Source organism: Trichosurus vulpecula, chromosome 1, assembly GCF_011100635.1.
Source record: "Trichosurus vulpecula isolate mTriVul1 chromosome 1, mTriVul1.pri, whole genome shotgun sequence".
Lineage (NCBI taxonomy): Eukaryota > Metazoa > Chordata > Mammalia > Diprotodontia > Phalangeridae > Trichosurus > Trichosurus vulpecula.
In genome coordinates, this window is record NC_050573.1 from 137992820 (window position 1) to 138016372 (window position 23553).

General features: G+C 34.0%; 1 protein-coding gene across 2 annotated transcripts in view; it reads right to left on the reverse strand.

The window, feature by feature from the left end:
• Positions 1-23553, reverse strand: part of OXR1 (oxidation resistance 1) — a 105030-nt gene that overhangs the window by 54277 nt on the left and 27200 nt on the right. For both annotated transcript variants that reach the window (XM_036754958.1, XM_036754948.1), the window contains exons 2-6: positions 22704-22786; positions 18388-18495; positions 17641-17754; positions 16408-16560; positions 14178-14362 (exon numbers count right to left, since the gene is read on the reverse strand). In XM_036754958.1, coding sequence (XP_036610853.1) covers positions 14178-14362; positions 16408-16560; positions 17641-17754; positions 18388-18495; positions 22704-22786 — 643 coding nt within the window. The remainder of the gene's footprint in view (positions 1-14177; positions 14363-16407; positions 16561-17640; positions 17755-18387; positions 18496-22703; positions 22787-23553) is intronic.

Here is a 23553-nt window from a genome sequence, read left to right on the forward strand (position 1 = left end):
AGCACTGTCTTTAGTGCCCCAGTATCATGGATACAATTCCTGAGAGGAAAAACTAAAACACTAATTGATTGTTGCAAATGAATCCAGGATGACCTTTGAGCAAACATTCTGTTACTCAACAGTCAAAATTTTAAAGCTTTATAGAATCCTCAAGTTTTGATTATAAAAATTAATGCAACAGATATTTTTTATGTAAGGGACATGAGAAAATTATTTAGAAGTAAATTGAAAATGAACAAGAAAACACTCCAAATACCACGAAGCAGCCATGTAAATTGGTTTAGAAGAAATACAATAAAATATCACAAATTTTCCATCTCTTTTTTTCTGGGACTTCACGCATTTTGACTATCACTATTTCATAAAGATATTCTCAGAACACCAGTTGCAAGGGACCTCAGAAATAATCCTGTTCAACCACATCTGACAGGAGTCTCTTCTACAATATATTGAGATGAGTGGTCAACCAGCTTCGGCTAGAAGACCTCAAGTGATGGAGAAAATACTACCTCCTGAAACAGCTCATTCCGCTTTTGGATATTTCATGTTTTAAATGGAGTTATGTTTTAGTCACTAGGAAAACTCTAGTAGTACTAGTTGTAATCTAAACCCTTTGGCTATAAGCACTATTTAACCATAATACCAAGATTGAGAGAGCTTCAAATGGATTGTATTAAGGGAAGTTCAGTTCTGATTTAGATGTTTTTAAGAAAAGGAAAATCACCCACTAACTTAGATGAGCATATCCAAAACACTACAGGGCAGTATGAGTGGGTATTGCCTATACTGATCATATGGAATAATCCCTCTGATTTAACTTAATGGTCTTTGAGAATTGCTATGGCAGAAAAAACTTGTCAACCTGTGACCAGTCTTGTAATAAGTATCTTCAAAATCAATAGCCTATCATTGGGTCTATACCTGAAGCCTTTTAGCTTATTAGGCCCTGTTAGGGCTACACAAAGCCTTTGAGAATCCATGGTTCCCTTACCTCCAAGACACAATGAGACATTGGAAACATTAGTGAAATGGAGACCTTAAAAGTTATATGAAAAAAATCCCTCCTGGACTTAAGATTAATTTAAACTGTATAGCAAGTAGGACAGAATCAAACCACAGAGTCACAGAATAAGCAATTTTGAAGAGACCTCAGAGGTCGGTTGGTGGAATTCATACATGATCAAGAAGCTTCTATTAGAATCTATCTGATAATCAGGTCCTCCAGGCTTTGCTTGAAAACCTCCAATGGGGAGGAACCCACTATCTATGTGATAGTCCATTTCACTCTGAGTCCAAATATCACTCTTAGAAACTTCTACCTATCGCTTTTAATTCTCCCTTCAGGACCAAACAAAACAAGACTAAACCCTCTTTCATAATATAATACTTAAAAATTTTTAAGATGACTATCAATCCTGACTCTTCTATAGGCTAAACATCACCAGTTTCTTCAATTAATCCTTCATATGGCCTGATCTCCTGGCCCTTTCCCATCTTGGTAGCCTTTTTCTGGACATTGTCCAGCTTATCAACGTCCTTCCTAAAATGTTGCTCCCAAAACTAACCACAAGACTTTACATTGTGGTCTTTGCAGAGCAGAGTACAGAAGAACCAATGCTTTTTGCTGCTATGTGATCCACAGGTCCTGAACTCTTGACCTCTCAATGAAGCCTGAGACTCCATTCTTGATTATCTTATCACATCAAGAAGGAATTTACAGTCAACTACAACCTTCCAATCTCTTTCAGATGAACTGCTGCCTAACCACACCTCTCTTACCTTATACTTCTGAAGTTGATTTTTTTTACAAGTACAAGATGTTGATTTGTATATATTAAATTTCATTTTCATTGCACTTGGTCTAATGTTCTCACCTATTCACACCTTTTAAAATTCTGATTTTGTCATTCAGTAATCCCCAATTTTGTGCGGTCTGCCAAGTTTATTATGCACAATGGGCCAAGATGAACAACATCAACCATCAGTTACAAAGCACTGTTCTACTTCTAAGATGTCCAACTTGGTATGCCCCTCTCCAACCACAAATTCCTTACTAAAATTTGCTCTTCACACACAGCTGAACTGCCATTCAATTGCTCTACTGATCTGTTCCTGAAAATACTAAACTCCGGTGTCAATAACTTGAATGCTGACTTCCACACCTCCTTGACAGTTCACTCTATCTGCCTGGTTAATATGAAACCCAATATTGTCCTACTTTCTTTGTTCCTGATCTGGAATACAGAACAAATCAAAGCAAGTCAGTGAGCATTTATGAAGTGCCTATTATATGCTAGGCATTATGCTAAGTGCTGGTGATACAAAGAAAGGAAAAAGCATCCTACCCTCAAGGAGCTCACAGTCTAATGTGGAAAATCAATGCTAAAGAAAGGGGAAGGATCACACAGACTTGATCCACTACAAATTCTCCTTCTCCAGCTTCAGTAGAACCTTGCCACTGTTCAGCAATCCCTTTATTCACCTCTTGCTGATTTATTAGTGCATTTCATTACCTCAGTTCATTAGCAAAATAAGGGAACCACTTGTCCTAACAACCTCTCAAATCTGTTGTAAAGATCAAAATGATTATGTGAAAATTTTTTCTAACTTCTCAGGAAATATGATTTTTTCCTATTTCCCCCCCAAAGTACCCAATCCCACATATCCTTTTAATAGATGATTTATTTCCTCCTCCACTGAGAAATTTAAGGCCAACTAAGAAGAATATCAAATAAAGCAATTCTCATCTTGCAGAAAGAGGATACATATGCTCCTCTAAAGCTAGCTTCTTCACTTGTGCCCTAAATCTCATTCTTTTTTGTTTTGTTATTACAGTTATAATTCCATATTCCAATTTGTAAAGGGTATTAGTCCAATCCCCTCATTTTATAGATGAGAGAACTGGTATGCAGAAACCTTTAGTGAACTACCTAGGGTCACACAAGCAATAAATGTGGAGCCTGGATGCATATGTACCCAGTCTCTCCACACCAGATGCAATCTTTTTTCTGCTACACCAAATTCCCTCTAACCTCCTTTTCCAGAATAATCAGGCTTTCTCTCCCCTTCGATTAAACTTTTGGTGGACCCTACCTGGAACTTTGAGCAATTATTTCTAGCCTTCTTTACACTGCCAAATTTCATCTTCAAGTGGTTGACATCACTGGCTCACTCAAACACAAGCACTAAGCACCACCTGTGTAGCACTAGTGATACCAAGACAACAATCAAAGAGGACTTTCTATTCAAGGAACTCATACTGTCTTTTACAGTCTGTTTTATAGGCAAAAAATCTTTTTCCTGAAACAATTCTACTGAAAGTTTAATCAAGAAAATATTGATCTGATTATCAGTTTCTCTGTGGAGGATGCTAGCATATGTCTAGGATGCCACCAGGCCTGAAATAAAGCAGATGGGCACCCAAATGCGGTGAATTCAAGCCCTAAAAAAAGTCAAGGAGAGATCAAGGCTAGCAAAAAGCGAATTACCCAAGTATGGGAGGAGACTGGAGCCTATTTGAGGCCCAGACCTTGGGAGAAATACAACATCAAAGGCGAATGAATAGGAAAATTCAGAATAGGGGAATATAAGGAAAAAAGACTAAAATTACCAATGATCTCAGGAGGAAGAAAACTCAGTTAAAAACCTTAACTGCAAGCAGATATCTCAACAGGGAAGATATTAATAACAAGGAACATGGCCTGGAGATCAGCCAAGTACAGATATCTACAAATATAACAAAAGGAAAATGAAATCAGTACGTGATTAGACAAAGGCCCCTGTAGCTTTCTAAGAGAGCTTGAAACCATAGCAAGATGTTCCCCAATTGTTCAAAGGAGAAATACAAATTATGAAAGCAGAATTTAAGGCTTCCACAAGAGCAATAACTGGTAGAACTATAAAACTGTATTCCATAGTGGCAAATCCCACTAAAAAAAAACATGCAAATGCATAGAGATGAAGAACAATCCGGAAGATTCCATGCAAGCAAAATATACTGATCTCAAAGACAGAATAAACAGAGACAATTTAAGGATTTTAGAATAACACAATAAATCAAAGACCTGAACACCATGATGCAAAAAATAATACAAGAAAATTGCCTAGCACTTCCAAAGACACAAAAGTGTCAATCAAAAGATTGCCTCAAGGGAAAAAGAAAAAAAATCTATGCTGAAAACTTCCAGGCTGACAATAACAAGTTTTAACAAATTGAATATTAACAAATGAGAAATTTACAAGCAATCAGGACAAAAACCTTTCCGATATAAAGGAAAGGAAAGGAAATTCAATTAACACAAGATTATTTTACATTCACCAGAAATCACAGTAAGGAATGAAATAATGTATTCTAAAGAACAAAGGAGTTCACCAAGGTGACATACTCTGCAAATGTGAACCTAATCATCAATGAAAAAGATGATCAACAAAGATATGTGAAGCATTCCTATCAAAGAAAAACAAACCAAAAGAGAACAGACTGTTTGCTTTGCAAACACCTCAGACAATAGAAGCATAAGAAAGTTAAGTACAACAAAAGAAGGCACAAGCAATGAAATAAAATGCCCCAGAAAAAAAAAAAGAAGCATTTATTAAGCATCTGTATGCTAGGCATTAAGTTAAACCCCATGAGATTTTGCCTATAGATGTGGGACTAAATTGCAGAAGAGGAGGGCCCATAAAAAGGAATAAAGAAGAAGAAACAGGAATTCATGATGTAGACTCAGGCAGTGGTAAATAATGAAGGAAAAATAAAGCCTGTAGTCTCCCAGGAAGAAGGCCTAGAGGAGAAAGGTTGTTGTAGCAAAGGGGGTAAAGGGTTTATTTCCTCAGAAAAAATGGGGTGGGGCGGGGAGAGAGACAAAATCTTTAACACAGAAACTGTTTAAAAAAAAAAAGTTAAAAATGGAAACCTTAGAAACTTTAGTTCCATGAAAAATACAAAAAAAAAAAATGAATGAATAAATAGGTACAAGAACCATGAAGCAAAGAATAAGTGTCTAGGACAGGTAGAAATGGAAAAAAAAAATTGAAGAGTACAAGGGAAAGAAATTCTTTTCAAAAAGAGGTGGAAGAAAATGAAAAAGAGGAACATTAATGAACAACCAGGTGAAGGGGAGAGAAGAAAAGAATATTTTACTTCACTATTTAAGTCTGAAAAATAAGACAATTAGATAAGTAGAGGAAAGGAAAAGGAATTACACTAATCAGGGGTGAGAGTCCTGCAGCTTCATGGCCACATGGGGCCTTCTAGGTCCTCAAGTGTGGTCTTTTGACTGAATCCAAAGTTCAGAGAAGTGAAGAACCACAGGTTCCCCACTCCCGCCAGCTAAACTCTAAAACTAGAGAAAGGAGTGATCAACAGGAGGAGGGGGAAAGAGCCTGAGTGAATTAGGGCTGTCTTAAAGTAAATTAAGTAAAAATAAATAAAGATACAAAATATAAAGTAGGCAGCTGGGGTACAACAGTTGGCTTGTAGGTGTGGAGCCAGGAAGACCAGAGTTCAAATATGGCCTCTGACACTTACTAGCTGTGTAATCCTCAGCAAGTCATTTGACCTGTTTGTCTCATTTTGCTCATTTTTAAAAAATAACAACATCTGCCTCACAGGACTGTTGCGAGGATCAAACGAGATATTTATAAAGTTCTTAGCACAGCCCCTGGTACTTAGTATGGAAAATGCTTATCCCTTCCTTCTCCCACCATCTTTTACAAAAAGAGAAAGGACAACAAAAAATAATTTCAGAAAAAAGCAATATTAGAGGCAAAAGAAGGAATATATATAAATATAACTTCTGTAACTTTAATGTGAAAGATTAAACAATCTAATAAAATGGAAAAGGAGCGACAGATTAGATAGCAAAATAAAACTTCATTATCTGTCACTTATAAGAAACACGCCTAAAAAGCAAACACAGAATAAAAATAAAGAGCTGGAAAAAAAACTGTGTATCAGGTGAATCCAAAAAAGGAGTTCTACTCATGATAGCAGATAATGGAAAAACAAACATTCACAACACATAAAGATAAACAAAGAAACTATATTATGCAGAAAGAACCAATGAGAAATAAGCTGACATCAATATTAAATATCTATGTTCCAAATATGTTAGCATATAAATCCATAAAGTAAAAATAAGCTGAATTTCAAGATGTAGGCAGTAATACCATAAGGACAAGAGACTTTTAAATGTTCCTCTCAGTTTTCAACAAATCTAACAGAAAGATAAATGCAAATATTGAATTTTAACTAGTTGCTGAAGAAACTAGAGCTAAAAGGCTTATGATATCTTCTAAATGGGACTATTAGAAGAATAAACATATTTTTTTTAGCCCCAAATGTCATTTTTACAAAAGTTGACTGTGTTTTGGGGCACAAAGATATCAGAAATAAACGTAAAAAGGCAGAAACAGCAAACACATCCTTTACAATCCATAACTTCAGGGAGCACAAAAAAAGACACAGAATCAATTGGACACAACAATGAAATCCTAAATAATGTGCAGGTAAAGAACAAATCATAGAAACAATAATTATGTGAAAAAATTATAATGATGAAACAACATACCAAAATTTCTGGGATGCAGCTAAAGCAGTCCTCAGGGGAAAAATTATATCCCTAAAAACATACATTAACAAAATAAAAAAATTAATGAGTGGAATACGCATTTTTTTAAATTAGAAAGCCAACAAATACACCAAAAATAAGCACAAAAGAAGACATAGAAAATTACAGAAACAAAGTGGAAACCAATGACTTACAGAAATGATAAAATTAAAAGCTGATTCTTTGAAAAGACTAACAAAATTGATTAATCTTTAACAAATCTGAAAATAGGGTAGAAATCCAAATCAAAAGAATTGCAAATGAAATCACAACAAAATGAAAAGAAATAAAAAGAATCATAAGACCCTCCTATATTCACAGTTATACACTAACAAAACTGAGAACACAAAAGAAATACAGTATCTTCAAAATATAAAATATTCAATCTAATAGAAGACCAAATGGAGATCTTAAATAATCCAATCTCAGAAAAGAAAGAGAATTCTCTGTGAAGGAAAGGCCCACTTCCTTCCTCCAAATGAATCCCTCAAAAAAGTCCTGGTCCTGATGTATTTCAAAAAAATTCTCTCAAACCTTTAAAGAACAATTAGTACCAATATTACACAGAATCTTCTCAAAAACTGAAGAAAAAAAAAAAACTCTACCATATTCCTTTTATGAGATAAATACAGTCCTAATACCTAAACCAAAAGGACAAGGTAAAGAAGTATGAGCCAATATCGTAATGACTTATCAATGCATAAATTTTAAATAAAATCCTGTCAGACTATATCAAAATATTCAAGAAATGATTCATCACGACCAAGTTGGATTCATACTAGTGATGCAGGGATGATATAATCAATATAATTAATCAATAAAATACAAAAACAAAGATATCCCAAAATACATCATTAACTCAGTAGATTCAGAAAAAGCCTCTGACAGAGAGCAACAATCATTTATATTAAAACTTAAAAAATATAGGCATTAATTTTCAAGATAAAAGTTTTCCCAATAAATATAGGAGTAATGCAAGTATGCACATTCATCTCACTATTATCTGATGTAGTGCTGGAAATGCCAGCCATAGCACAAAGTCAAGAAAAAATAAGTTAAAGGTGTAAAGATAGGAACGGAAGATAAAACTCTCCCTGTTTGCTGATGACAGGATGGTTTACTTAAAAAATCCTATAGGGAATCAGCAAAGACAAAAACTGAGACATTTAACAATGTCAGCAAAAATCCACACTACAGAATAAACTAAAAAGCAACAGCACTTCTATAACAAAATCCAAGAGGCAATAATAAAAAGGGAAATCTCATTCAAATTGCAAAATGCGTAACATATCTGGGCATCAGTCTATGAAACCATACAATATCTGGATAGAATACAACGTGCTCCTTAAATAGTGTTAAATAACTGAAAGAATATCCAGTGCTCAAGATCAGTCTGTGCCAATACAATAAAAATGACAATACAACCAAACTAATTTTGTTTTAATGCCATAAATGAAATTATCAAAGAGAGTCTTTGCAGAACTTGATAAAATAACAAAATCCATTTGGGAAATCAAAATATCTATAATATCTAGGGAAATAATTCTTATAAGGTAGGGATGGAGGAGAAATATGAAAACTATCATAAAACAACAAAAATCAAAACATTTGATATTGTTTAAAAATAGAGAAGCAGATCAATTAAACAGACTATAAAAGGAACAATCAGAAACAATGTAATTCAATAAATCAGAAAGCATAAATTACTTAGGAAAGAGCTCCTAATTTAATAAAAAGTGAGAACAACCAGAAAGATGGATAGAGGAAATTAAGATTAGACCAAGATCTTTGACCATATTCCATAATACATTCTAAATGTACGCGTGACATCTAAGATCCTTAATGTTAAGGATCTTACCATCAACAAATTAGCAGAGAAGGTGATAATATACTTTTCACAGCTATAAATAGGGGATATATTCTGAGGTAAACAAGGAATAGAGGCAATTACAAAAGACAAAATAGAAAACTTTAAAGATATACAAATGAAAAGCTTTGCACAAACAAAGGTAATGCATGTAGAATAAAATTAAGTAGTTTGAATAGGAAACAAATATTTGTATCAAATACCTCTGATAAGGCCTTGGTATTTAAGATATACACACACACACACACACACACACACACACACACATATATATATGCATATATGTACACAGACAATTAATAGAAATATACAATACTGAAAGCTACTCCCCCATAGACAAGTAGCCAAAGAATGTGAACAAATAGTTCTCAAAGGAACTGCAAACTATTAACAACCACAGGAAAGAATGCTTCAGATCACCAATAAGGGAAATGCAAAGCAAAATAAAACTTGCAAACTGGCAAAGGACAAAAAAACAAGGCAAGTCATTGTTGGGGAAGTTTGGGGAAGACAGATGCACTAGTGTATTGTTGGTAGAGAGCTGTGAATTAGTACAACCATTCTGAAAAGCAACTTGGAATTATGCAAATAAAGTTACTGAAATGTTTACACCCTTTGTCCCAGAGATACTAGACTTCTACCCCAAGTAGGACACTGATAAAAAGACAGTTCTCAAACTCCACTAAACTATTTATAGCAGCATGTCTTACGTTAGCAAAGAACTGGAAACAAAGTTGATGCACATAAATTAGGAAATGGCTAAACAAACTCTGTTATATGAATATAATGGAACATGACCATATTGTAAGAAATAAGGATTATTTTAGACAAGACAGAAAGATTTACGTCTCTCAACTCAAAACATCATAAAATAAGCCAAATATATTAAAATCATAACAACAAAGAGCCAAGGGGGGATAGGAAAGAACTCATGACACAAAAGGCAATGCAGAGAAGCTGGCAATGATTTTTTTTTAAAATGAATTAATTATCATGAAAAAGATTTTGTAAGTAAGTTTGTAGTTTCAGAGATTTAGAAGTCGTGCAGCACCTGTACTCTCTCATAAATCCCAGAAATAATAACAGAATAACTGTAAGAACTCCCAAGACTGATCAGAAAACCAATTAAAGAATTGAAAGACACAATGATGGAAACTGAAGCTCTCAAAGAAAATAAGAGAAATAAGAGATTAAGGTTTTTTTTCCTAAAATAATAATCTTACCAAAACAGATTTCTTTTAAAAGCAGATGTGTAACTCAAGAGTTCAAAGGGAAAATAAAAACCGGCGGAACAAAATTCAGAGATGAGGGACTGGAAGAACCCCCAAAAGTTCTATAAGCCAAAGCAAGTGACCCTGAAAATGTAACATGCAGAGGTAATCTACAAGATCTTTGTGTTTTCCAGAATAAAGTGAAATGAAAAATCTAAATTACTCACTTAAGGAAATCATATATAAAAACTACCCAGAAGTAATGAAAAAAAGAGGACAAAGACCACAGAATCGATACAATTAATAGGACACAGATAGAACAAAATCTCAAGTTTATAATGCTCAAACTTCAGACTTTCAATATTAAACCACAAATATTACAGGCAGCCACTAAAGATCTCTTCACATACTAAGGAAAAGCACCTGGAACAACCCTAGAAAATTCAATTACATAAAACCTGGGGAAAACTGGAATACAATGTTCCTAAAGCAATGGAGATGAGGCTGTACTCCAAAATAATATTATACAAAGGTGAACCTAGTTATCAATGGAAAAACGTGCACTTGCAGCAAAAGAGGAATATAAGCTGTTGCTTCAAAAAGAATAAGAACAAAACAATAGAAACTGAATGCTGAAAAAATTATAATGACCGAGTTTGGCCCCAAAGAAGAGATATAAAACATGCCCCCCTGCTTCTTTGCAAATGAGTTGGTCAAATGTGTATGGCACTGCCTATGATGTCAGGTTTCCTTTTAATATGTTGGTTAGTTTTGTTGAACTTTCTTTTTCTTTCTTTTTACAACTTTTTTTCTTTTTTTTGAGGGGGGAAGGCAAGGCAATTGGCACAGCTAGTAAGTGTGTCAAGTGTCTGAGGCCAAATCTGAACTCAGGTCCTCCTGACTCCAGGGTCTGACTCTACTCTCTGGGCCACCTAGGTGCCCCTCTTTATAATTTTTAAAATGACAAACAGTTATCTGGAAAGTGGTGGGAGGAGAGATTGATTGTGAAACATATGTGATTTAAAACAAAAGGTAACAATTAAAATTTATTTTAATAAAGGAAGTGAAAATGACATCTGCCAAACAAAGCCAACCAATCAGGCAATAAACAGTAAGCTCTTACCATATTCTAGGCGCTATGCTTAGCACTGGGGGTACAAAGAGAGGTGAAAAAATCAAGTGATATTCTCTGCCTTCAAGGCACACGAACAAATGTAGACAAACAATCAATATATAGGATAAAAAGGAAATAATTACAGGAAGAAGGCACTAGAATTAAGATGGGTTTAGAAAAAGATATGATTATAGATGGGCCTTAAAGGAAGCCAGTAGGTAGAGTTGAAGAGGAAGAGAAACAAAGGCATGGGGGATGACTGGAGAAAATTCACAGAACTGAGAGAGAGAACATCTTGTTCTTGGAACATCCAAGAAGCCAATGACCAGATCAGAGAGTATATGGTGGGGAGTAAAGAGTACAAAGACTGGAAAGGTAGAAGATGTTTAACCATAGAGGCAAAAGGAAGCCACTAGAGTTTATTGAGTATCAGGGAGCAACAGAGTTGGACTTGCACTTTAGGAAAACCACTTTGGAGGCCAAATGGAGGGACTAATTAGAATGGAGAAAGACAAAGCTAGCCAAGCCACCGACAGGCTACTGCAATAATAGAGGCATGAGGTGATGACAGTCTACACCAGTGATGTCAGCGTCAGAGGAGAGATGTTGCTAAGGTTAAATCAGCAGGTCATGGCAAGAGATTGGATATTGGTGGGGGGTGGGGGCGGGGGTGGAGGGATGAGAGAATGGTGTCGCCCTCTACAGTAATAGAGAAGGTGAGGGAGGGGAGGGTTTGCAGGAAAAATAGTGAGCTCTGTTTTGGATATACCTGGTTTAAGACGTCTATTAGACATATAATTCAAGATGTCTGAAAGGCAAAGAGAGATGTGAAATTGGAGTTCAGCAGAGGAACTGAGGCATAGAGATAGTAACTAAATCCAACAAAAGAAACTGGGGAGGGGCCAGATAGGTAGGAGGAGAATTAGTAGAGAATGGTATCATCTTGAAAACCTGGAGAGAAGAGAATATCAAGGAAGAGAGGCTGATCAATAGTATCAAAGGCTGCAGAGAGGTCAAGGAGAATGAGGACTGAGAAAACGCAACTGGATTGGCAACTAAGATCATTGGTAACTTTGGAGAAAACAGTCTCAGTGGAATGGGAAGGTCAGAAGTTAAATTGTAAAGGGTTAAGAAAAGAGTGACACAAAATGAAAAAAAAAGGAAAGACACGAAAAGGAGGCACTTAATGTAGACAGCCTTTTTGAGTTTAGCTGCAAATGGCAAAGAGCTATAGCAAGTGGAAATAGAAGGATCAAGTTAGGGTTTTTTTCAGAACGGGGGAAGACACGGGCATGTTTATAAGTAGTAGAAAATGAGCCAGTAGACAAGGAAAGATTTTTTTTTTAAGGTATAGAGTGGGGATAAGAGAGTCTGACTTGTTGGAGGAGATGGATGGAATGGGATTGCTTGAACAAGTAGAGGTTTTGCCTTGGTAAAGGAGTAAGGCCATTTTATTACGTGAGACAGGGGTGAATTAGGAGACCTGTAGCAGAATGCACCTGAGTGATGGGAGATAAGGAAAAAGGAAGAGGGAGCTTATGACGAACAGTCTCAATATTTTTCTGTAAAATATAAGGATCTCAACTGAGAAGATATATTGAGGGGAAGCCATAGGTGGCCTAAGGAGGGATGAAAAGGTTTGGAAGAGCTGCTGTGGAGGGTAGGGTATTAGTGAGTTGATGAGGGAGGTACAGTACGATTGCCTAGCAGCAGTTAAGGCCTAGCTGAGGTTGTGTAACATAAATCTGTAGTGAACCTGGTCAGAGCAGCTGCATAATTTTCTCCAACTTTATTCAGCAGTACACATATAGAAGGGAAAGCAGTAAAAGGTGGGAGTGTTCCAAGGCTGAGTTTTGCCAAGGTATATTCAGTGAAATAAGGAAGGTATTCAAGAGAGGACAGTGTAGAATTGAACTGGTTCATCAAAAAGTCAAGAAGGAAAAAAGAGGAGAGATGGCCTGAGAATTGAGAGGTCGAGGGATTAGCAGTTGCAGTACAGGTGAAGATTAGGGTTTTATAACAGAAGACAGAGGAAAAGGTGAAAAGCCAACAGATTACTCTCTAACAAGGAACTTTCAGAATTCTTGAACATGAAGGTAGGTGATAGCAAAATCAAAGACAGGCAATCTTTGTGTGTGGCAAAGGCGGAGTGGAAGAATAACTTATAGGAGGTGAGCAGATTGAGGAACGGAGAGGTTAAAGAGTTCAGGTAGTTAACTGAAAAGATTACACCTGTTTGCTTCAAAGACAAGACTCAAAACTGCATAGTTCAGTGGAAACAGGGCCAAAAGCAGAGAAAATGCTTGGGAAGGGGTTTTTTTGCTACAATTTTTTATGTAAATTGTATCAAAACTGAAAAAATATTCAGGATCTCAGCTGAGTGTTTTGATGAAAGCAATTTAAACTTTAGTGTTGTTTTCCAGGGTATTTAAATACTCAAAGAGAAGTCTGTTAACCCAAAGATGCAGAATGCTTAAGAAGAAATTTTTGGACAAATATACATTGTCCTAATGGTGGCTATTTACTTTTTCACCTTTTAAAGTAACCACACAACCCTCAAGACTTTTTTTTTAAAGGCACTGCTGAGAGTACAGACATAAATGGAGATTCTAAGAATTCTGGGGTTTTGAATTTTTATGTTGGCTTATTTGGTTTGGTTACTTCTTAATTGGTTTTATTTTGGTTATGCCTATTTAAAGGTCAACCTTATTATCATTCTGAACACTAATTAGCCCCTACTAGTTCTAAACTTAGGCACTGTACCCAGTTACAAAGAAATCCATTTTCTTAAACTTTCTACAAAGCCAAGCTGAATTCAAATTTGACCATGTTTTTCTCTCTTCCTTTCATTTTCTCTAATTTTGAACCTTTCTTTTTTTAAGTTTTCTAATCTTTCATTTCCCTCCAATCTTACTTTCCCCTTTCTTTTTACATTACATCTTTCCCCATTCTCCCAATTTCTCCATTATCTCAGTCAGGCACAGAACTTATATAAACTTACCTTAGTTCATGTTCACACCCTGATATGGTCTACCAGTGAACATAAAAATATTTATCCTGGGTCTAGCCAAATTTTAATCATAAGATATCTTGGCAGTATTACAGAATAAAAGGCTGAGGAAACACTGAATTAGATGTCTTCTGTAGGTAATTTTCAACATTTTCATTTATGATTATATATGCAAAGAATAATTAAAAGTAACCCATGTAATTCTAAAATATTTTATCAATATTCTTCTAAATACTACAAAAAAATACAAGAGCTAAAAATGGAAATAAAGTGCAAAGAACAGTAACAGAAAGCACTTCAAATAACTAAACAGGGTCATTTCTCAGAATGAAATAAAACTACAAAGGCATAGAAATATCAATCTTACATGGGTAAGGATTCCTTTATTTTGCTATCCAGAATTTCTTTGTACATAGCAGCTGACATCACCTCTTCCATTGGACACATGATGCCATACTCCTCACAACCATTCTCTTGGACCAAGGGGTCAGTTTTATGTGGATCGAACATTATATTGTTTGGCGTTACTAGCAGCACACCACTAACTGTACCCTAAGGGGAAAAATAAAGTTAAAGTTCAAATCATCAAATGTTACTTTAGGAATTTTCATTATTAGTCTCTTTATCTCAAATTACTATAGAACATGTAGAAGATATGTTTCTTAATAAGACAAAGTGCTCTTTATCATTGTTAAATGGAAGTCTTTAATTTTTCCTGAAAAATATGTTTTGGGAAATAAAAGAAAGTAAAAATGTTAACTATTTCCAACACCTTAAAATATAAGCTCAGGAAATCAAATGTTTTTTTTCAAATAATTTCTGTGATACCTTAATGAAAAGCAAGATGAGTTCAGGATAAACTAAGAAATTATGTTTAATATTACTAAGGCCCATAGTGATGCCTTTATTTTTAAATCCTCACAGTGCCAAAACATAATGACTTGCATGTAAGGAATGTACAATATAAGTATTTGTTAAATGACTGATTTAGGTTGTGGATCAAGAACACTTTATGGTAATCTCTTAAATAGACATTAATTTTAGTACTGGTACATCAGAAAGCAGCTGAGTATGCATACTTAAACCTCAGCAAAGTTATTTACCTCTGTACTATGTAGCTGCATTTTCTAGGCAGGTATGTAACAAGGTTTGGTACAAATATAGCCTGATATCCCAAAAGAGATTACAGATGTAGTATCTAAGAGGTCAGTATCCTGCCCCTCATCAACAAAATTATTATTGTAAATAGGTGACAAAGGGTACTCATTCTGGTGATCCAGGAAATGAATGACAAAATATGTTTCATCAAAGATTCAGATTAACATCACTAATTTTCCATTCACGTATAAAAAAATGCAACTTTAGTAAAACAATCTAGCTTGAAAATTAATAGCAAACATATTTAAAAGTGATGAATATTTTAAAAGAAAACAAGTTTAAAATACAATTCAATATTTTTGTCATTAATCTTTAATTGTATGACTTCTAGTCCTTTCATTACTTTTGCTAACATCAAAAAATACAAACCATAAGCTGCTGCTCTTTTACTCCTTTGATTTAGTGCCAAATACACACACACACAGCCACTTCACCTGGTTTAACATTTTTAATATAGATTTAAGACAGTAGAGACATTTTTAAAAAATATTCTGAGAAGGAATATTTAGAAAAAGGTTTTTCATTTCAAGAGAAATAATAAAAATTTGCATTTTCAAAATAATTATTTAAAAAAAAAACTTTCTAAAGCACTATCCATGATTGCCTCCCAGAGGAGCTATGATGGCATGGATAATGCAAAATAAAAGATAAATCGCAACTCATTTATACCTGGTCTTTAGAATATTAATTCCTTTTTCCTCTATGTTCTGACTATGTAATTCTACTCTGAATTTTAGACCAAACATGTCTTACAATTCAAACTGCAGACCACCTAAATGGGTAACAGTATGCAAATATATAAATTGTATAACCTGAGATTATTGCCAAAATTTAGTTATATTATCACAGTGCATACCAACTGGGTCATGTTAGGTTGCTAATGAAAGGATGGTTATAAAGTAGATATTTGCTATATAAGTAATTAAATATACTAAATAAAAATTTAAAGTTTTCTCTTCATTAACTTGTATGGGTAAAAATATATTTATATAGTTTGAGTTACATAAAACTGACCCATTGGTGCTAGATTACCCTCTGTATATTTAAATCACTTAGTAGTGTTTGGTTTATATAGTGCCTAGGGTAATTTTGCAGTCAATTCTTTTTCATAAGCTTGCTACATACCAAATGTCGTTACTATATTGAAATTCAGACATGTTTATCATGATGGTATATGTCCACAATGCTTCTCTACTAAATTGTAAGCAAATGGTAAAAACAGATAGAAAAGGATTGTGTTTGTGTAAGCTATTACTCAATAGCACCTTAGTCTCTGGGTACTCAAACATTGTAATATTGATAATAAAGAATAACTTGAAGCTATAAGCTACTTACTACTAAATGACTGTATTGATGCTGTCTTAATGAGTTATAATGTGGTAAAACAGAAATATTCAATAATATTCCCTATCAGAATTTTAATAAAAGTCATTTAATACCTTGCCACTGGTAATGTACTTGCAATTAATTTTAAGAAATTTTTCAGTAAATGCTTCTTCTTCCTCAGAAGTAGAAGATACAACTCTGGTTGAGCGAACACAAGTAAAAGCAGAAGAGGGAGTTGCCTCTTTATGATGGACTCCATCTGTATCCTACAAATGAAAAAAAATGCTGAGGACCACAAAATAAAAATATGCACAACACCTGATCAAATAAAAGTTTAATCAGAAAGACTAAATTTAATAATAGCAGCTAGCATTTAAATAGAACTTTTAAGATTTTCAAAGCACATTATAAATTTGTCTCATTTTATCCTCTTAAACATTCTAGGAGGGAGGTACTATTACTATTCACATTTTACAACTGAGCAAACTGTGGTAGACAGAAGTTAAATGACTTGTTCAGGGACAGGTCTTAACTCTAGGACCAATAGCATACGCACTATCTGCCTACAACAAGGATAAATTTAAAGACATACACACAATGTGGAAATAAAACGCTAGAAAGCAGTTCAGCTGAAAAAAGCCTAGAGTTTACTGTTTCTCAAGTTCAATGAATAAACAGTGTGAATTTTTGAGGGTTTTCTTTTGGGGGGGGGAAGTTCAGACCTACAATTTCATTGGTATAGAGAACTTCTGAGAGGTCAAAAATATCAGATATATGCACATTATACACATATGAACCCAGAAATTTAACTGACAAATAGTCAGTCTGCTCCCAAACCCCCTACAAATGTAGGCTTAAAATTAATTTAATGCATTTTTTAAAAAACATCTTCATAGGATGATATGATGACAAGTTTATGGGAAAAGCTAATTAATTAGCAGAAATCTACTAAGCACTTACTACCTACAAGGCATTAGGTTAGGTTAAATGAATCTTTATAGGTTATAGGACCATGGTTTTCAAATTTTTCAATCAATCAGAAGCATTTATTAAGTAACTACTACAAATACCAAGCAATGGGTACACAAATACAAAAATGAAAGTGTTTCTTCAAGGACTTCACGTTCTATGAGACAACATGCTTAATATAGACTATATACAAAATAAATACAAGTGTAGTCAATACACGTTAATACTATTAAGAAGGATGGGGCTTGAGAAGACCATCAGATTTAGATCTAGAGAATAAGAAATATTTCCTAACTTTGGAAAGTACAAATTCAGCTGACTTGTACAAAGATCTGAGATCTCCTTACTACTCTTTTTCAAAAGAGAGGCATACTTACTGTTGGCTTATCAAATTCAGCTTCTGACGAGGTTGGTGACAAAGGGCTTATAGGGCTAAGAGATGGGGAACTCTCAACACTAGAAACATATTCAGGATCAGGAACATATAAAACCTGCAACAAAAAGTTCACACAAATATTAAGACTGGAATACTAAAATTCTGCTCCTCTACAAGATATCAAGAACATTCACCACTTCTTCTAATCTTCGGCATTAAATAAAACATAATTTGATAGTAGTCAAAACCAAAATTAAGTAAGTCTGAATGACCACAATAAATTCTGAAAAAGGATAGTAGTCTATAAATTAGTTGTGGCAAATAATGATAATTCCACTGAATACTTTATAATTGATAAGTAATTTGGGGTATCAGTGAATGAATAATTCAGAAGAGTATCATTTACACCTATTTTTTTAATGGTCAGTAATATATTTATGTAAATTATGCACAAGTTATCCTTCTCAGGAGTCCTATATTTTACTATCTTCCATGGAATCTTCTCTACAAACACAAATCAATTAACTTGAATTTAAGCAGGTGTGTTTAAAATACTTTGATAAACATATAAAAAGTATTATATGACTTATGTGATCACTATATCATTCTACATAGTAATAATAGTATGTACTTGTTATATGCAAATGAAAATTTTCTTACATCTGAAAAATCAGTTTAATGACTAACCACTAAATCTTGTTTTATATTTTACCTTTTTTAAACATCAAGACATAAAAACAAATATTACCTGTCCAGTAACAACTGCTCGGGAAAACAGCTTATTTAACTGAACCAGTTCATTAGGTGTGGTATCAAATTTCAGGGCGATGCTATTCAAAGAATCCCTCGATTCAACCTGTTTCAAACAGAAATAAGTCCTCTGAATCTAATTAAAAGCAAAATCTGGGAAATGGAGCTCAAAGATGAAATAAGACACCTTACCTTATGCAGGAACTTCAGTTTTACATTTTATTACCACAGTTCTAAAGGAACCCAAGTGAAAGTCAATTCCCTAATAAAGCTTACTTATGTACACATTCTCAGGATCATAGGGATTGTATAAAGCAAATGATAACTATGCTAAAGTCTTAAACACATGAGAACAGTTCCTTTTATGTGCATCAATGAATAAAAAATGACATGGAGTCAGAAAAGCTGGATTTAGCTAATTCAGACAACAATTTACTAGCTCTGTGACTGGACAAGTCGCTTAACCTAATTATCTGTTTCCTCACTTGCAAATATTTAGAATATTAATCTAAGAGAATGGAGAGTATAACTAACCTCTTTGAGACTATGGACTCTTATTGATGCCTTTTATATCTCCATCACTTTGCATAATGCCTTGCAACTAGAAGGCACTTAATGAATGTTCAATTGTTAAGAACAGGATTTGGGGTGGAGAGCGGCTGGAGATGTAGGTGAGGGAAATGGGAGACTAGGGTTACTTGCAGAAGGGCCAACAATGCCGAGCAAAGGAGAAGGAAGAAGTGAAATTAACTCCATTGTATGCAGCCTAGTTAAATAAAATGATGATAGTATCCTGGACAGGAAATCAGAAAGAAATGCTAATGGCAGAAGCAAATGGGAACAGAAGAAGAAAAGGAGTAGGTTTTAAAAATATATTAAGTTCAAAATAATTGTTAAAATGGCAGGACATAAGTGAAAATTTCTAGGAAGCACATGCAAATTTAGTGTTGGAATCACGACTAAAGATGAATATTTGGGTTTCATGTACACAGAGGTGAGGTTTGAAGCCACAGAAGTGATGACAGAGTGAAAAGAAGAGCTAAGAAATCAATCATGGAAAATGCTCACTTTTATTAAGAATTGAGAAAGGAGAGCACAAGGAGAAACTCCAGGACAGTTAAGTGTCAAATAAATTGAAGGAGAGAGTTTTGAAAATGAGGAATAAGGGAGGTAATGACAGTATGAAATCAAAGTGTCAAATGCCGAAGCTGTGTCAAGGAGAACGAAAATATGAGAAAATATTTTAGTTTGGTGACTGGGAATATACATTGGTAACTTCTGAAAATATGGTTTCAGGAGAAAGGAACCTTTACATTAAATCAAAATGTCAAGATGGAAAACAGAACATTAAAGCATTTTCACTGAAAAAGTTCATTACCCTGATTTTAAAATCTGAATCAGTACATCATTTTAAAGGAAAGTCAACATTCTTGATTATCTGGAAAATGTAGTGACTCTTTAAATACCACATTTGAAAATTATCTAGAGACAATATGTTGGACCAGACTATCAGACATGAGCAACCCAAAAAGGAGTAAGAGAGTTGGAAGGTGATAGCAAAACTGATATAAAGAGAGTGCTTTATGGATGACAGAGAATTTTCTCATTCAAACTAACTTTAATTCTTTTCACAAGTATTTATAGCTATCTAAAAATGAGCTATGGGCATTCCTACTCCCATTTTAAAGGTGAGCAAATAGGAGCTCATCAAGGTTAAAGTAACTTCCCACAATCACAAGTAGGAAATGTCCAAATCAGGTTTAAATCCAGGTCTTTATGACACCAAAGAATGATGTTATAATTAAAATTTTACTCTTAAAGCGAAAAAAAGATATGGTTTTGCAAATGCAAAGAATACATGTCTCTATTTTTATTTGCAGCGCAACAATAAAAATGGTGTACTTGCGAGTGAATAAGCAAATATTATTTTAATCTAAAAGTTGCCTTTGTTTTCTCTTGGGGGGGATCATATTTTACAGAACTATTAAATCCTTTCAGGTTTTCATATAAGATTAAAGATATTTTTAAAAAGGTTAAAACTTAATACAAGGAGTTTGTTCATTTCTGATCAAACCAACTCTATCAAGGCCTATTTGATAATTTCCCAGAGGTCATAGAGAAAAACTTAAAAAAAAAAATAAATTTAACATCTTATGTAGTAGGTAACTCTTTCCCAAGCAATCTAGAAACTTTCCTTTAATACTAGATATAAACTGTATATATTTTAAATACTTTGTAAATACTATACAAAGTAAAAACCAACTACATATTTTTCTGCATCTGCTTATTTACATGGATTAATGTTACATACTACCTTCTATACTTACTAAACTATTGTGCTGTACTTATTTGGATTTTTCAATGTCATGCAGTAAGGGGAGAGAACATAGAGGAATTATTTTGTTTATAAAATATCTTAAGGAGAATTTTGATAGTATAACATTTAAACACATCTTAAGACATTTTCTTTAATAAGTTTTTTTTTTTTCAGTTCAAGAAATAGCAATGCTTCCTATGTGCAAGGCATTGTGTTAGGTTCTGAGTATTTGCAAAAAGCAAACAGGACTCTGATCTCAAGGAGTTCATATTTCATTGAGGGCATACAATTACAGCGATGTGCAAATAGATCTGTGATTTCATCCATTTGATGGTTTGCTCCAACACTGCAAATCTCACTATCCATGACTGCCCATCCTATGCAACTCTCTCCCATGTTCTTCCATAAATTCAACACAGAAGGAAAACTCAGCATGCTGGCGGTTTTCCTCAATTTATCCTGAAAGAATACCAGTGGAGCGCTGTAGCCATCCACATGCCATATCTCATTCCGGCCATGTGACATCAGCGTCTTCTTCTTCTTCTCCTTATCATCAACCACTCTACTCTCCCTTAAAATATGGTGGAATTTTTAGGCTAAACACATTTCCTATCATACAATTCTGTGATGATGTCTTTTAATCTTCTTCTTTTGAATTCCTTTATCGTTGTAAGTTGTAACCTGCTTTCACCTGTAATGAGCCTCTCCATTGCCCTGGAATTTAGATCTGCACAGGCAGTTATATTAGATGTTTTGCTGACATGTATCAATACTGGTAAAATGTTAGCATAGATAAAATGGGTTTTTTTTTTCTTGGGAAGCTTGGGTTAGTAAAAGAGCTCTGCAGTTTTCTGAAAGCAATCCAGCCTGTTCTCCTGTTCAACTCTGGGCCCAACTCATTATTCACCCGAATTGTCTGTCCCAGATATACACACACTGTTAAACAAGCTCTACAGGGGGTCCACGCAAATGCATGGTGAATCTGGGTAATATATATTCTCCATTCATTTGGTCTTTCCTATGTGGATGGGATGTTTTCACTATGTATTAATCTAGAAATGTATTCAAAGTGACAGATAAAAAATGATCAATTACAATTTTAAGTGGCTGTATACCAATAAGTTTAAAAGAATGATTCCAATCTAATTTTTAGAACTTTTTTGCTTTAATCCCTGAGGCTTAAAAAGTTAATCATGTAAAATTTAGAAGAGATGTCCTCATGAATGACTTTTAAATACACTCTTTAACATGTTTGCATTCTGTCGTAATGCATTTAAATGAAATAGAAAAGCTTAAATGCAATTGTATTGTACTATGGAGGTTTACATGACTGAGTTAAAACAAATTAATGTAATTTAAGTATGCAATAGTTATAGACAATCACATAAAAGCAGCACATTACACAGGAAATAAATATCTCATGTTAGTATCCCATACTAACCAGAAATGGGAAAAGCTGACTGCAGGAAGATTTGAGGGGCATTTCAATAACGTAACAGTCAGAAAAAAGGTTCCATTTTTTGGATACTGTTGTACAACCTTAGCTTTAAATAAATAAAAATGAGCAAAATATATCAGAAGGTAATTTATGAGGATTACAATTTAAAACATTATTTTAAGTGTCCTTTCTATAGTTATATAGTTCACCATTATCAAAGCTAAAAATTCTCAGGGGAGGAGTAGATTCTAATATAAATTTCAATATAAAACAAGTCAACTTGCTTTAATAATTTTCATGAAAAGAAGCATAGACAACTAAGATTATTGCCACTAACAAATTTGAAATTCATTGATAACACATTTTGTCCAGGACAAAAACAACCTATAATTAAAAAAAATAATAAGGATTTGATTTCTGTTAAAGTGAGTTTTTAGAAGTGATCTACAGATTTAAGAATTCAAAATAATTAACACCTTTAACGTATTTGTATTATATAAAGAGAATCCCCCAAATACTCCAAAGCTAAATCAGCATTTAAACAAATAGGTTAACTCACAGTATATTCAATGGTCCCTTTCGGCTTCTGAAAAGACATCCGTCTTCCATCTTTCTTGTCTAGGGTCTTCTTTTGGCCGGTGTCTGAAAAACATTGGAGAAAAGAGTATGCTAAATTCATTTTCCTCTCAGAATATTGTCACAAACTGCTGAATAAATAACCCCTTGGGAAGACACCTAATTCATCAGTTTGCTTTTTCCTTGGGGTAACTCAGTTCTCAAATACAGCCACCTGTGGAAATCAGAAATTTACTCTCTTTTTTGCTTTAAGAGTTGATCAGTATTAATCACAGAAACAGCTAAGATCAATTAACCACACAAACACCTACCAGAAGAAAAGAAATTAAATCTAAAATTACTGACCTTCTCGTTCAACAATTTTTACGTCAATGTCTATTTAGAGAGTCAATGTTTCTGTTTCTGTACCATGTAGCATATGCTTCAGTGCTTTTTAACAGCAGGCAATTTCTATATTTCTTCAGGTAAGATTTAATTAAAGATATAACTCCCATTATAGGCTCATTTTTAAAGAATTAAATTATTCTCTGGACATAACAAGGCAAAATACCATGTGCAAACTTCATCATGAAAATATATCTTCATTTTGCTTCTGCTAAAACTGTTTTTCAATTGATTACTATCTTGAAATTAGAGCTTAGGATCCCAATGGTTTAGAACCCTCCATAGCTGTTTCAGTATAAACTTCTATAATACTTCATGATGTCTTATTTTATTTTACATTTCAGTACATTCATTTAATGAGTGATTTCATAATTATCAATACATTAGCAATACCTTGTTAAGGTTTGTTCCTCTCATCTTAATTACCACTTTGAAAATAGTAATTAAAA